This window comes from Lithobates pipiens, unplaced genomic scaffold, assembly GCF_037356315.1.
Source record: "Lithobates pipiens isolate NorthernLeopardFrog02 unplaced genomic scaffold, aLitPip1_a1.2 Scaffold_22, whole genome shotgun sequence".
NCBI classification, from domain to species: domain Eukaryota; kingdom Metazoa; phylum Chordata; class Amphibia; order Anura; family Ranidae; genus Lithobates; species Lithobates pipiens.
Window position 1 is genome coordinate 55,605,754 of NW_027507784.1, and position 14,904 is coordinate 55,620,657.

General features: G+C 41.9%; 1 protein-coding gene across 1 annotated transcript in view; it reads left to right on the top strand.

Annotated features, from left to right (window-relative positions):
* Positions 1-14,904, top strand: part of LY75 (lymphocyte antigen 75) — a 200,633-nt gene that overhangs the window by 91,405 nt on the left and 94,324 nt on the right. The window contains exons 8-15 of the mRNA XM_077447606.1: positions 2,329-2,514; positions 5,379-5,533; positions 5,813-5,923; positions 7,982-8,070; positions 10,366-10,532; positions 12,178-12,377; positions 13,028-13,170; positions 13,302-13,374. Of these exons, the coding sequence (XP_077303732.1) occupies positions 2,329-2,514; positions 5,379-5,533; positions 5,813-5,923; positions 7,982-8,070; positions 10,366-10,532; positions 12,178-12,377; positions 13,028-13,170; positions 13,302-13,374 (1,124 nt within the window). The remainder of the gene's footprint in view (positions 1-2,328; positions 2,515-5,378; positions 5,534-5,812; positions 5,924-7,981; positions 8,071-10,365; positions 10,533-12,177; positions 12,378-13,027; positions 13,171-13,301; positions 13,375-14,904) is intronic.

Below are 14,904 nucleotides of genomic sequence, written 5' to 3' on the forward strand. Positions count from 1 at the left end.
TCAAGTTTTAAAGGAATGTATTTCATTTCTGTTCTGCAGTGCATAAAAAGGCAGGGTGACTTGGATAACCTTGGATGCAGAAATGTTGCAATCCATTGTTTTCAGTGTCCCCTTGCTGAGAGCTGCGGTTATCTGCGTAAGGCAAATGCAAGTACACTTCAGTTGTACACTGGAGCTACAAAAAAAACGCAAAAAGATATGAAGATGAATGCAGTTGTTAAGTTCTGCACTTTTAAACCCCATTCACACCATGGCCAAAGATGTGTGTTTTTCTGAAACTGACACTTCAAGAGCACAAATAAAACTATTGTTTACTATGTGCCCCGTTTACACCACTACACTAGTGTCATGTGCACTGAATGTTAAATGGTCAAAAATCCCGTCTCTTGAATGGATAACCGCAATCCAGTGGGGTGCTGTTGGCAGTGCACAATTACCACCTTATACACCCGCTTCTGTAAAATAGAGAAAGTGGCTACAAGTGCCCCCCATATACAGGTCCTTCTCAAAAAATTTGCATATTGTGATAAAGTTCATTATTTTCTGTAATGTACTGATAAACATTAGACTTTCATATATTTTAGATTCATTACACACAACTGAAGTAGTTCAAGCCTTTTCTTGTTTTAATATTGATGATTTTGGCATACAGCTCATGAAAACCCAAAATTCCTATCTCAAAAAATTAGCATATCATGAAAAGGTTCTCTAAACAAGCTATTAACCTAATCATCTGAATCAACTAATTAACTCTAAACACCTGCAAAAGATTCCTGAGGCTTTTAAAAACTCCCAGCCTGGTTCATTACTCAAAACCGCAATCATGGGTAAGACTGCCGACCTGACTGCTGTCCAGAAGGCCATCATTGACACCCTCAAGCAAGAGGGTAAGACACAGAAAGAAATTTCTGAACGAATAGGCTGTTCCCAGAGTGCTGTATCAAGGCACCTCAGTGGGAAGTCTGTGGGAAGGAAAAAGTGTGGCAGAAAACGCTGCACAACGAGAAGAGGTGACCGGACCCTGAAGAAGATTGTGGAGAAGGACCGATTCCAGACCTTGGAGGATCTGCGGAAGCAGTGGACTGAGTCTGGAGTAGAAACATCCAGAGCCACCGTGAACAGGCGTGTGCAGGAAATGGGCTACAGGTGCCGCATTCCCCAGGTCAAGCCACTTTTGAACCAGAAACAGCGGCAGAAGCGCCTGACCTGGGCTACAGAGAAGCAGCACTGGACTGTTGCTCAGTGGTCCAAAGTACTTTTTTCGGGTGAAAGCAAATTTTGCATGTCATTCGGAAATCAAGGTGCCAGAGTCTGGAGGAAGACTGGGGAGAGGGAAATGCCAAAATGCCTGAGGTCCAGTGTCAAGTACCCACAGTCAGTGATGGTCTGGGGTGCCATGTCAGCTGCTGGTGTTGGTCCTCTGTGTTTTATCAAGGGCATGGTCAATGCAGCTAGCTATCAGGAGATTTTGGAGCACTTCATGCTTCCATCTGCTGAAAAGCTTTATGGAGATGAAGATTTCATTTTTCAGCACGACCTGGCACCTGCTCACAGTGCCAAAACCACTGGTAAATGGTTTACTGACCATGGTATTACTGTGCTCAATTGGCCTGCCAACTCTCCTGACCTGAACCCCATAGAGAATCTGTGGGATATTGGGAAGAGAAAGTTGAGAGACGCAAGACCCAACACTCTGGATGAGCTTAAGGCCGCTATCGAAGCATCCTGGGCCTCCATAACACCTCAGCAGTGCCACAGGCTGGTTGCCTCCATGCCACGCCGCATTGAAGCAGTCATTTCTGCAAAAGGATTCCCGACCAAGTATTGAGTGCATAACTGAACATAATTATTTGAAGGTTGACTTTTTTTGTATTAAAAACACTTTTCTTTTATTGGTCGGATGAAATATGCTAATTTTTTGAGATAGGATTTTTGGGTTTTCAGGAGCTGTATGCCAAAATAATCAATATTAAAACAAGAAAAGGCTTGAACTACTTCAGTTGTGTGTAATGAATCTAAAATATATGAAAGTCTAATGTTTATCAGTACATTACAGAAAATAATGAACTTTATCACAATATGCTAATTTTTTGAGAAGGACCTGTAATTAAATGTATTTATTTATTTTTTATTCACTTAACCTTCAATTTTTGTGCGTCATCTCATGTGGTCACTACAGTTCCCGTTCATGACCCCACTTGCGTTCTGATTGTGCTATGGTATTTCTTTCCCTTTTTAACATTTTCAGAACAGTTTCATTGCCACATTTTAACAGCTAGTTATGTCACATATCCATTTTAATTGTCATTTTCTTACTACAATCTGCAGATTATTGGCATTTCTCAGAGACTACATGTGATGGAAACTGGACAGCCTACAATGGATTTTGTTACCTCCAGCAGCAGCCAGACAATTGGGAGGGTGCTGAACTTTCTTGCCAAAAGGAAAATGGAAGTTTGATCAGCCTGCACTCTCTTGCGGATGTCGAGTTAGTGGTCACAAAGTTTCAAAGTGGTATGTAACATGGCTGTGGTGACTTTGTTCAGTGTTGCAACTAAAGTTCAAGCATTCCAGTAGATTGTAATGTGTAAAGGATCCACTTTATGAGGTTTATAAATCCTATAGTAACAAAAGTCAAGATAACGAAGATTAAAGTGGTTCTAAAGGCTCAAGGTTTTTACCTTCATGCATCCTATGCATGAAGGTAAAAAGTCTTCTCTGTGCAGCTGCCCCCCCCCCCCCCCCACAACATAATACTTACCCGAGCCCCATATTGATCCATTGATCTGCTCAAGAGCCTCACCTCTCCAGGGACTCGCCCTCCACTTTGGCTGAGACAGCAGTGGGGGCCATTGACTCCTGTTGCTGTCAATTACAGCCAGTGAGCCAATGAGGGTAGTGAATGGAAATGCAGAGCCATTCAGGAGGTAGGGGCCAAGAGCATCGGCGAGGGACCTGAGAGGAGGAGGCTCGGGCTGTTTTGTGCAAAACCATTGCACATCACTGTATAACATGTTTATTATTTAAAGTGGTTGTAAACCACAGATGTTGTGAAAAAAAAACACAAATACCTTCAAGGCAATGGCATAATGTGCTAGTTTGCATTGCATACTAGCACATTATGAAATACTAAACTTGGAACAAAGCCTTTACTATCACCGCTGAGAGAGCTGACATGTTCCCCCTGTCTGTCTTTCGGGCTCACGCTCTCTGGTTATGTGATTGGACAGAGCCGTGATGACTTCATTCGCGTGAGAGCCCTCGGTTCCGACATGAACCTCTGAAATTCTGGCAAGGTATGTTGGACCTTCAGAGCGCATGCCGCCAGTGATGTCACTGGCTGCATGCAGGATGACTATCTCCTAAACAGTGTACATTTAAGAGATATTCATTTTAGTTACAGGTAAGCTTTATTATAGGCTTACCTGTAGGTAAAAATGACCATCGGGGTTTACTACCACAAAAAAAAAAAACATTTAATATTTTAAGAATAAACCTTTAATATGGTTCTCCAGGCAAAATTCATTCAAAGACTGTGGAAAGAAAGTGTATCTCAATATGTTAAATCACAACTTGTTTTAAATATATTATCTGTTGATCCTGCCCAATATGCCTCGGCCTGTTTTCCAGGCTGACATCACAATGTCGCTGCCTTGCAAATAGCTAACTTCCTCCTTTTAGCATAGTTTGGACCTGGAAGCTCAGCTACTTCATTAGCTTTGCATGTGCTGTCAGTGCATCGCTCTGTCTGAATTCTCATACGCATGTCGTCATATAGCTCCTCCATCTCAGTGCTTTTCTGTAGTGCCGTCTGAAGGGGTGATGTCACTTCCCTGACATTTGTCCTCAGGAAAAGCACCGTCCGCTCTGATTAAAGACCAAAAGGCAGATATAGCGATTAATTGACCACAGATAACAAGAAATAAATGTGTCTGTTGTAAACATGTGAGACTGACAGCATTTAGTACATTCTATATACAGTATAATTGCTTTCCATCTACTTTAGGTACAGTAAAAAAATTGAGGCCATTGAAATTAAATTCCTAAATCTGATTAGTAAATAATACATGCTGATAATACTACTTGCGTTATCGTTTTTGTTGGTTTTCGTGTTTCAGATCAGAATGGTGTTTGGTGTTTCCAAAAATAAAACCCCCTACTGTGGATGGGACAAAAAAAAAATAATGTGTGGGAAACCTTTTACAAACTTTTTTTTTTTTTTTTTTCTTCATGTGGGAAAGAGTAAAGGAGGGTTGTAACCCCTGTCAGTTTTTTCTGTGTCCCGTTGTGGGGATTTACCTTCACTTCCCATCTCAAAGCCAAATTAAGAATTGAAAGCAAATTCCTGCAAGGTCACCAGAGCTAATTTCCCTCTCTATAAAGCCAGCCATAGATAGAGCAATTTTGCAGGAAAGAAAATTGATGGATTCCCCATTCAACAGAGTCGGTGTTGATGGGGGGAATCCATCCCATAAAGCTATCTCGCTGGCAATAATTGCCTGAAAAATACAACAGGCTGGTTGTACCCAAGTTGATTGATCAGGTACAATCAGCCTATCGGATCCACTGTTCTGATCTTGGCTGGTCCCTGCTGAACCGGCCAACTTTACCTTTCTTGGGACAACTCAAAATTTGGGACTTTCTTTAACTTTCAATGGTAATGGTAAACAGGACAAATAGGTAGAGAGAATCTCGCTACCGGGGCATAGACAGCAGAAAAAAAAGATGCTCTTATACATCTCCACTCTGTCGAAAACTGAAAAAAAAATTTTGCTTTTAGGCTACTTTCACACGGGGGGGTTTGTTAGCGGTAAAGCACTGCAAATTTTAATGGCACTTTACTGCTGTTATAGTGGCGCTTTTTGGCCGCTAGTGGAATGCTTTTAACCCCAGTTTGCACCCGAGTAAAGGCTTAAAAACGCCTGCAAAGTGCCGCTGCCGAAGCACTTTGCATGCGCTTTGGCAGTGGTGCCCATTGATTTCAATGGCTGGGGGGGAGGGGTGTATTCACCACTTCCGCACCGTGCAAAAAATGCTGCTTGCAGGACTTTTTTTTCCGCCCTGCTACTGCACCACCCCAGTGTGAAAGCACTCAGGCTTTCACAGTGGGGTGGATTGAGAGGTGCTTTGCAGGCACTATTTTAAGAGCAAAAACACGTGAAAAGCGCCCCAGTGTGAAAGGGGTCTTGGTTATACTTAAAAGTGTCAGTGACCATAGTAAGCAAAGTAGAACTGGCATGTGGTGATTTTTAATAGTACAACTGGCACAAAGACATGGTAGTGATTCTAACACCTATACTGGGTAGTTGCTGTTCTGTCTTTCTGTTGCTATTTCTCTATTCATTTATTACTCCTGTACATTTATTTATTTTTGATAGAAAACGAAAACGTGTGGTCGGGCTTTCGGAGTGAGTCATTCCCTCATCTGTTTAAATGGTCTGATGGAACAGAAGCACATTTTACATATTGGGATCAAAATGAGCCCCTTCCTCCATTCAACGTTACCCCAAGCTGTGTGTCCTTCTCAGGGACGGTACGATTTCTTATGATGATCTGTCTTTGCAACATGCACATTTTACTTGTGATTGATTTCCTTTAGGATTGCCCCCTCTATATATAGTTTGTTTCCAGTTTTTATTGCAGTAATAATGATAGACAAGACATTGATAATACTTGTGTGGGCAAGCCCACCCTCGATGTGGAGAGTCTGGCAGGTTTATAGTAGATATCCCCACAAACTTTGTACATATAAAAGAATTGTGCACAAATATTTTGCATTGCTTGGTAACAAACCCTTTGTACTTTCTGCCAGACTGGACGATGGCATGTTAGGAACTGCACAGAAAAATCTACTTCTATATGCAAGAGGCCTGGAAAAACAAAGATTAATACAACGTCAGACTCTGGGTGCCCACAGGATGAGGTATATACTGACATTTTACATGCCAAATATTTTTTGTAACGTTAAAAGCTTTTTATCATGTTATCTTAAAGACTTTTGATTGGGAGACCACAGTACTCCTTCTCCAAATTCGTCTTTTTCTACATTTTATGGTTTTGTGTTTTTTTTTTTTTTTTCCTATCCTCTAAAAAAAGACGAATTATTTTGCTCTAAATTGTTTTATTGGCCAAATAGTGGAAAAAAAAGTGGTTTTGACTATGGGGAATGTGTAGAGGTTAAAGTTTACCTTTGGAACATCTTACAGGTTCCAACCCCCCCCCCATGACCGCAAGCAGGGATCTTCTCTCCAAACCCGCTGTCACAATTTACAAACAGCGTAGAGTTCACTGCTCCAAAGAAGCTGCTGGCAGGACTTTTTGCGACGCCCTGCCAGAGCACCGCTCCAGTGTCAGCGCCTAGAGGCGATTCAGTTCGCATTGCGCGCTATACACGTATTTCATTCATTCATTCATTCATTCATTCATTCATTCATTCAGTGTGAAAGCCCTTAGGCTTTCACACTGGAATGAAGGGAGACGCTTTTTTCAGACGCTATACAGGCTCTATTTTTAGCGCCGTAGCTCCTGAAAAATGCTGGTAGTGTGAAAGGGGTCTAACCTTCTACCCGTATCAGAGATATGGGCCGCCACCATACTGAGAGTCTGCAGGATCCTGGCATTGCACTTGCGATCTGTTGATCGCAGGTGCAATGCTTTAAAGTCTCCAACGTACAAAAATACTAAATGCAAATACCTGCAAAAAGATGTGCATTTATTTTATTTTTTTAATATATAAATAAAAGGTAAACCCCTTCTATAAATAAAGAGCTCTACTAAGAATAAGAAAAGCACTGTTTGACGCAAATGTTAAATGTTGTGCATTGTCTGCTGCTGATAGGTGCTATTCTCTACTGACAAGGGAGGTAAACGTGAAAGCTGTTTCTGTTCATCAGTAGAGTAAAGAGTCTCCTATCAATACACAGCCTAAAGTTGCCTTGCCAGCCATTTTGAGCTTAGAATAGTAAGTGCACTTTCACACTGATCTGTGAAAAAAAAAAAAACTACGCATATGTTTTTACATTTTTAACGATACTTGCGGTGTGTTTTTCACAGGACACGTGACTCAAAAATTGCATCAAACATGTAACCGTGGGTGTGTTTTTGATGCGTTTTTGCCACGTTTTCTATACATTTCAACAGGTAGATGCTTTTGGCGCTGTATTTTTACTGCACCAAAAATGCAGCAAGCAGGATTTTACTAAACGCAGCGGACCCGCAATGGATCCGTTTTTTCTATAGGACTACATTGTCACGCGTTTTTCTTATGTTTAAAAAAGCCGATCGGTGTGAAAGCAGCCTAAAAGTATTTACTTAAACAGGGACTGCTGGGTGTTTATTACCCAGAAAACCTGTTTTTGTGACCCTCTTATTTGCATTCCTTAACTAGAGTTCTAGACTTCTGGGCTAACTATTATGTTCCAGTCCTATGAAACTATCCTTAAAGGATAAGTTCACCTTTTAACAAAAAATAATAAATGCACTTTTTTTGCAGATAAAACAATTTGCATTTACAATGTTTTTGTTTTGGAAGCCTGTAAAACAATGCCCCAGCAATCAGCAGATTGCTGGTACCATGCAGGGCTCCTGCAGACCTGTCAGTGTACCTGTGTGCCTGTACCTTGTACGGGCAAACAGATACTCCATGAATGCATGAACTAACACAGCACTCAACAGTCCCGTGGTAGTTCATTGAGAACTACAAGTCAATGGCCGCAAATGCTGTCAGGACTTGTAGTTTCCCATTCGCAGAGGACTGTGAATAAATGACGCGGGCCCCGCACGGTCAAATTATTTTAAGAGTGACAGCGAGTGCCTGACAAAGATGCCCGCCTGCTGTCACTGGGGAGGGAGAATGACTGCATCTGCTGGAACATGTTACTAAATATGGGTGGAACCCTGATTGCAAATATAGAATTTGCGTTACTGTAAATCTCAGAATTCTGACATTTCTTATTTTTTTTTTTTTTTTTTTTGTCTGTAGAACTGGAGAAGACACGGAGAATACTGCTACCTCGTCAAAAAAAGTGAAGTCGTGTTTGATGAAAAATGCAATCTTACAATTAAAAACCGGTAATAAAAGAAATCTATACTGTGTGTGTGTGTGTGTGTGTGTATAATATATATACATTATAAAATTTTCCTTATGCAAGGGCTGCTAAAGGCCATACTAATTTTTTTCTTATGCTATAATTGTGTCAGACAATTGCAACCGACGCATGTTGCTTTCAGCAGCTTCTGGTAGCTGAAACTATTTTTTTATTCCTCAGCTTGCATGTGATCACTATCGTAGATGACATGGCAATCTCTTGATCAGAAAACCACTCTGATTAGGTTCCTGTTTGTAAGTGAGGATCAAAGGTATCAGGGATTGCTGGGTTTGACAGCTAGCAACTGTACAAAATAGCTGCTGATATCTGTAAAAAGGAGGGTGTGTACTACGGTATCCTGATCAAGGCCATCATAGTGAGGAATATTATGTACATATTGCGGGTGGTAAACTGGTTCACTATGGGATCAGACCCTTCAATCACAGGACACCACAATGAATGGTGCCTATTTGACACTGAGGTCATTGATGGACTTATGTCCCACTAGCCAGAACTCTGTTCTCTGTGTATATGTGTTCCTTTGTATAGTGATAATTGTGAATTGATCAGCTGTTCCCAAAAATCAATTGAGGGAGCTCGGCTTTTTCCAATGAAGAGTAATAGCCTTCCTGGCATAGAATAACAGAAATCCTAGTAGAGTTCTGCCAGCATTTGTAGGTGAGAGAACCTTAACAAGGCCTAGTAAACTGGTTCTAGGTGAGGCTGTCCCTTCCTTGGACCAACCTGTTGGGAGAAATCTGATCTAGATTAAGCATTAGGAAGAAACCATAAGTCTTGCTGCAGCGATGTCTGGAATTGGAAGAGTGGCCTCTTGATCTGGATTTGTTCCAGCACCTGTTGTACAGGCGAGGGGTATCTGATGTGGACCTCCAAGTTCATCAACAAACTGGACAGGATCCATTGCTTTGGTGTCTCGGTGAGATCAGTATACTCTGATCTTTGCCCTTCCTCCACTGAAACTTCTGCCTGGTCTGCTTTGCAGGCTTAACATGAAGGACATTGCATTGTTTCTCGTTACTCCAGGTTGACCCAGGCTGTTATGTTAACCAACTTGGTAAGACTTCTAGCTTCTGTTGAAGCTGATGTTATAGGGGACCGGGGCTTCACTAAGCGTGTCTCCTACCACGCTTAAGGCTAGTCTATTTTTTACAAGTCTATTATTGGACATGGAAAACGTACTTCACTTGGTATTGTTTTTCTATGGCGTGAATCCTGTGCTTCCAGCAGTTGTCTAGATTAGTGTTTGGCATTCAGCAGCATCAAACATCATGTCTCTGCTCTTTTTAGTTTGTATTAGAGACTGCTGGCCTCATTGTTTGATTAAGATCTTTGTGCAGTAGGCCTCCCATGTGGCTCCCCCGGCTGTTCTCTGAGGATCCCATGGGATCCCAGTCTGGTTCTCTTGGCTCTTCGGATTCCACCATTCAAACGCACTCGAGACATTCCTATCTACTCTCACTTAAGTGGTTGTTTTTCAGGTAACCGTTTCCCCTGCAAGATAAGGCTTCCAGTTCAGATGCACTGCAAGGGACCCTTTTTAGTGTTGCATAGGGACAAGATGGCGTTGTGGCCCAAGTCTTTCCTCCTTACTTAAGGAAGTCTATGCCTTACAGCTTAACCAGGACATTGTTCCCAGCCCTTTGTCCACCCATTTCCTGAATGTGATTCGGCTGATTTCCTTTTGTCATTCTACATTAGTCTTGTTTCACTAAATCTGTGAACGTCTCTTGGGCTTTTCAGTATCAGGCAATGGTTTCCCAGATTTGTAAGGCTGCCGTCTGGTCTTCTGTTCACAAGTTCTACCACGTGGACGTTTCTGCCTCATCTGATGATGGCTTTGGGTGTAAGGTACTTCAGGTGCCTCTTTAAGCTACAGGCAGTCCCCAGTTCCTGTTGTTCATTTTGGGTCTATCAGAAATTCTCTGCTGTGTTGCTAACCTCTAAGGGTCCTTTCAAATTCTCGTCATCAATTCAGTCATGTCTTTTGCTAGGAAAAAAATTGTGAATACTGATTCAGATTAAATCAGTTTGCCTAAATCTGAGAAACTTTAAGATTATCCATTAGTGGGTTGGGCCCGTGTGTGTATGGTGTATATAGATATAATGTTAGTGTATTATGTATAGGAACTTTTGGGACCCCTATTATATAGAACTTTCATTTCTCATTGACAACTCCCAATTCTCCTCCTGTATGATAACACTTTTGGTATTTGGTTATGCATACTCTGAGTTGACATGTTTTATTATCACTGTTTAGATTTGAACAGGAATTCCTGAACAGCCTAATGAGAGAACAATCTAATTCTGAAGGACGGTACTTCTGGACAAATTTAATGGACACTAATAAGTCCGGAGATTATTATTGGCAAACTGCAGGCGGGAAAAAAGACCTCTCCTATTCCAACTGGAACACTCATGAGCCAGGTAAAGTGACCACTAAGTTGGTTTAAATTAGAGCTTTAGTCATTTGTTTTTGGGGAAGCAATAAATCCTTGGTCAGATCCTAATCTCTGTGTCCCCATTGGATTTATATCCTGTCCTTTTGACCAACTGTCATCAGCATAGCAAATGAGGAAAAATCTACATAACAGGACACAGAAAGCGATAAAACATTTTGTTAGAGGTGTTAAACTTATGTGATCGATGTGTGATTCTGAAACTGGGACAAATCTTTCTGATAAAAATAAATGAAAGTGAAAAAGTTAGAGGTTCTAATCCTTCCCCATTAGTAAACAGTGGCTGCTGGTGCTGGAGGATTTTGGGTGGATGCGGGTGGGCCCCTCCAGGTCCGCACTTACCCTACGGGCTCAGCCCTCCAGCAATCACGACTCCCCTGGTGCCCGGCGCCACTCTTCTGTGTTGACCCGTTCTTGGGCCTCTTGTGCTGAGGCAGGAATCCGATTTGCTGGTAGAGCTCTGCTCCCCGCGGACAATATAAAATAGGCCAGTTGGGGCCTCAGCTGTGGTCACGTGCTTGTGAGGGAGTGATGGACCTGGTAGAGACCTGTTGGTCCAGCACGCCTCACAGTGCACGGCCACACAGACGGTGCTCGCTAGGGGGACTGCACCCATATGGACCGGCCACCACTGATATTAGTTTTTGCCTTTTTCTTCGGTATAGTTTTTATAGTATAATCTTAGAAAACTATAGCAGTTCTCAGCACTCAGTCTAAGGCCCCTGTCACACTGATACATTTTTTGCTGCATTTACCTTGGAAAAAAAAAATATTTCCCTTTTAAATCCTATGGGACTTTTTACACCGCTGCGCTGTGGGTGTGGTGCGTTTTTAAAAGTCCTGCGTGCTGCATCTTTTGTGCGGTTTGCAGCCCTTTCAACCTTTTCTCACTACAGCAGTAGATCAGTGCTACATAACAGTGACCTTCTGCATTCAGCAATAGATGGCTATTAAGGCCCATTCACACCAGCACCTGTCCGTTATGCTCTGTGTAACACTTGCTCATTGATGTGTGTTGTGTAGATGCGGTGCAAAACACTAATAGCTTTGCACTATTTTATTTACCTTTTTTACACTTTTTTTTTTATTGAAGTTAAGTGAAATATCATAAATTGGCATTTCATGAAGCTTTAGGGAACAGCAGTGTGTCGTAATGTGGTGTAGTGTGTCACGGCACACTGCGATGTGTAAAAATGCAGCATGTCCTCCTACTTTTAAATTTTTTTTCAGCACACACCAATGCAGGGTGTTGGTGTAAACAATAGGACATGAGGCAAATTGCCTTGTCTATGTATGGGACTGCATTGGGCACCACTGCCCAGCTTAACACATATGCTATGAATGGGCCCTTAGAACTGATCCACTGGAAGAGTCTGGATTTGGTCTCCACAAAAAAGTGTATGAACGTGTATGCATGCATTTAATGTGTTAATGTGTATATTATTATAAAAATATATATTTGCTATATATATATATATATATATATATATATATATATAATGTTTTTTTGTGGGTAGAATTATTCTTTAGGCCAAAAATGCATTTTGACATGTGAAAGGAAAAAAAATGAATATATATTTTTGTGCCACACATTTTTATTCCTGTTTTTTCAGCTTTTTCTGGAGGATGTGTCGCCATGTCTGGAGGAGGGGACTCTCTTGGGAAATGGGAGGTCAAAGACTGTAAGCAATTTAAAGCTCGGTCTATATGTAAGAAAGGCATTGGATCTGCCCAAGAAGAAGATATTCAAAAACCCAATGTCACCACTTGTCCTGATGGCTGGTTCTCCGGATCAGGAATGTATTGCTACAAAGTATGTATTTTGTATTTACGCTTTCATATGTTTTGTTTATTGCACTTTATGCTAAGTGGTCCCTCTTCCTCATACGGAGCTTTTTTGTTATCTAATGTGCTTCAATTTCAGCGCTCATTAGATCTTCCCCCTATTGTCTTGTACTATATTTAAATTCAATATACCTACCTATACCATAGCTCTGCCGAGATCTTTGCTGGACATCCTCACAGGAGCTGCCCGGCCTTTCTTCCAGAGTCTTCACTATCCTGCATATCACCCTGTGTGTTTGTTATCCAGACTTCATGGAAACCAACTGGTAACCTGTAAAGGCTTTTAAAGGATTGCCTATGGAAAATGTTACTGTACCATAGTTTGTCGCTATTTCACAGGCATTCGCAGATTTAAAGAGTGATATGTTTTGTATCCATTTACTTATATTTTACCAAAAGATATATATTGTATTGTTTGTGTTCACTCATTTTGTGTGTGACGTAAAAAAATTCAACAACCACCATTTTATTCTCCAGGGCCTCTGCTTAAACAAAAATGTAATGTTTGGTTCAAAGTAATTTTCTAGCAATGCAAATGCATGTTTTTACATGTATGTGAGAAATGTCAGAATGGGTTTTGAAGTGGTTAAGCTGTATGCATGTTTTTTGTTTTGTCAGGTTTTCAACAAAGAGAGGTTACTAAGGCAAAGAACCTGGGAGGAAGCTGAAGGAATCTGTGAGGAGTTTGGGGGCCATCTTACTAGTTTTTCTCATATACAGGAAATGAAAGACTTTCACATGTTCTTAAAATCAAACTCACGGTATATATTTTCTTTTATAAAATACCTTATCTTAAGAAGATTAATTAGCAGTATGTGTATTTGTTAACCTAGGTATCCAAATATTATATTACAATCCTTTTATTTATTTTTTTTATTTTTTTTACCTGTAGTGAAAAGCGGTGGATTTGGGTCGGCTTGAATAAAAGAAACTTGGGAAGCTGGGAGTGGAGTGACGGCCGTCCCGTAAGTAAACCTTCTGTAAAAATACATTTATCGCATATAATTCTTCATCACCCCTTTAGGGCCATATCGCACAAGAAACCCTGTTGCTGGATTATATTTGCCAGAATAGGACCACTAAACCGGGTAGAGAAAGTCCATTTGTTTCCATTTGTCACTCCCTCACTGGCTGGATGCAGGAGACATCAGTCTTCTCTTAATAGCAAGGAGCATTCTACAGCCTTTCCATCGGTGATAAAGATGAAGATCTAGTAACTGAGTATTTTCATTGCAGTTTTGAGAAATCCTGTCCCTGTTGCATTGTCACTGCCAACAGGATTGCAACTGTGACATGACCCATAAAGTAGTTCTTTAGGCTCAATTTTTTTTTTACCTTAATGAATTCTGTGCATTAAGGTAAAATCCTTCTGGGTGCAGCTCCCCCCTAGCCCCCCTTATACTTACCTGAGCCGCATCTCAATCCAGTGATGTGCATGATAGCAGTAGCTCTTTCCTCATTGGCTCACACAGCAGTGGGAGCCATTGGCTCCTGCTGCTGTCAGTCACAGCCAGTGAGCCAATGAGGAGAGAGCGGGGGCAGTGCAGAGCCACACAGTGTGTGCAGTGCTGGTGCAAGGATTTTTGACACTCTAGGCAAAACGTCATTTTGGCGCCCCCTCTTTGCCCTGCCCATGTATACGCTGGAAGTGGCAGGAATGGAGTCGCACAACCATTAAATCAGCAGTCAGCATCCCCTATTAGAGACACCCATTAGTTCAGAGTCGCCTTATATCGGCACCAATGGAGACTATGGTGTGAATGAGCCCCCCTGTAGCAACCGCCGCTAATCGGCACCCCTTAATGTCCCCTCATATCCGTGCCCCCCCCCATAAAGACCTCCCATAGAGAGATACAAAAACCACCTTGCCTCCCTGGAGCTGCTGCAAAGATGTCTGTGAAGCCAAAGTTGGTTTCGCAGAAGACTGTTGTAAAATCCCATGATTTCTTGCACCTTGCTTTCCAGCGTCATTGGTTGCTGAGACAATGGCGGTCCTAGTAGCATCCAATGCCTGCATTCACTGTCTGGTGGCAAGGGAGGAGGTGCTGGTGGAAGAGAGCACACAGTGCAGTGGGCTGCAGCATTCAGGCTTCATTAGCCTAGTACTGCATTGATTGGGGGGAGAAGTGGACGTTGGGAGCACTGTCACCAGCGAAGCTACAGCCAAAAATCTTTAGCCCTGCGTGGGGGGGGGGGGGGGGGGGCTGACGGGATAGAGGGCACCGCACAGCAGTGACATTGAGGGGTGGGCGGTGCATTGATGAGGGGGAGGGGCTGCTCACCACCACTGAAGCCGCAGCTAAAAGTTCTGCAAAATCATTGCACAGAGCAGGTAAGTATAACATTTTTTTTTTTTTGTTTGTTTTGTTTTAACAAACTTACCTTTTATAAAATCACTTTAAGTTTTATGTTGGGGAGTGTAGAACAAGTATGACTCTGTCAATTAGTTTCATTGTGGCTTTGTTGTGGAGTTCCACAAGAGACATTTTATAACA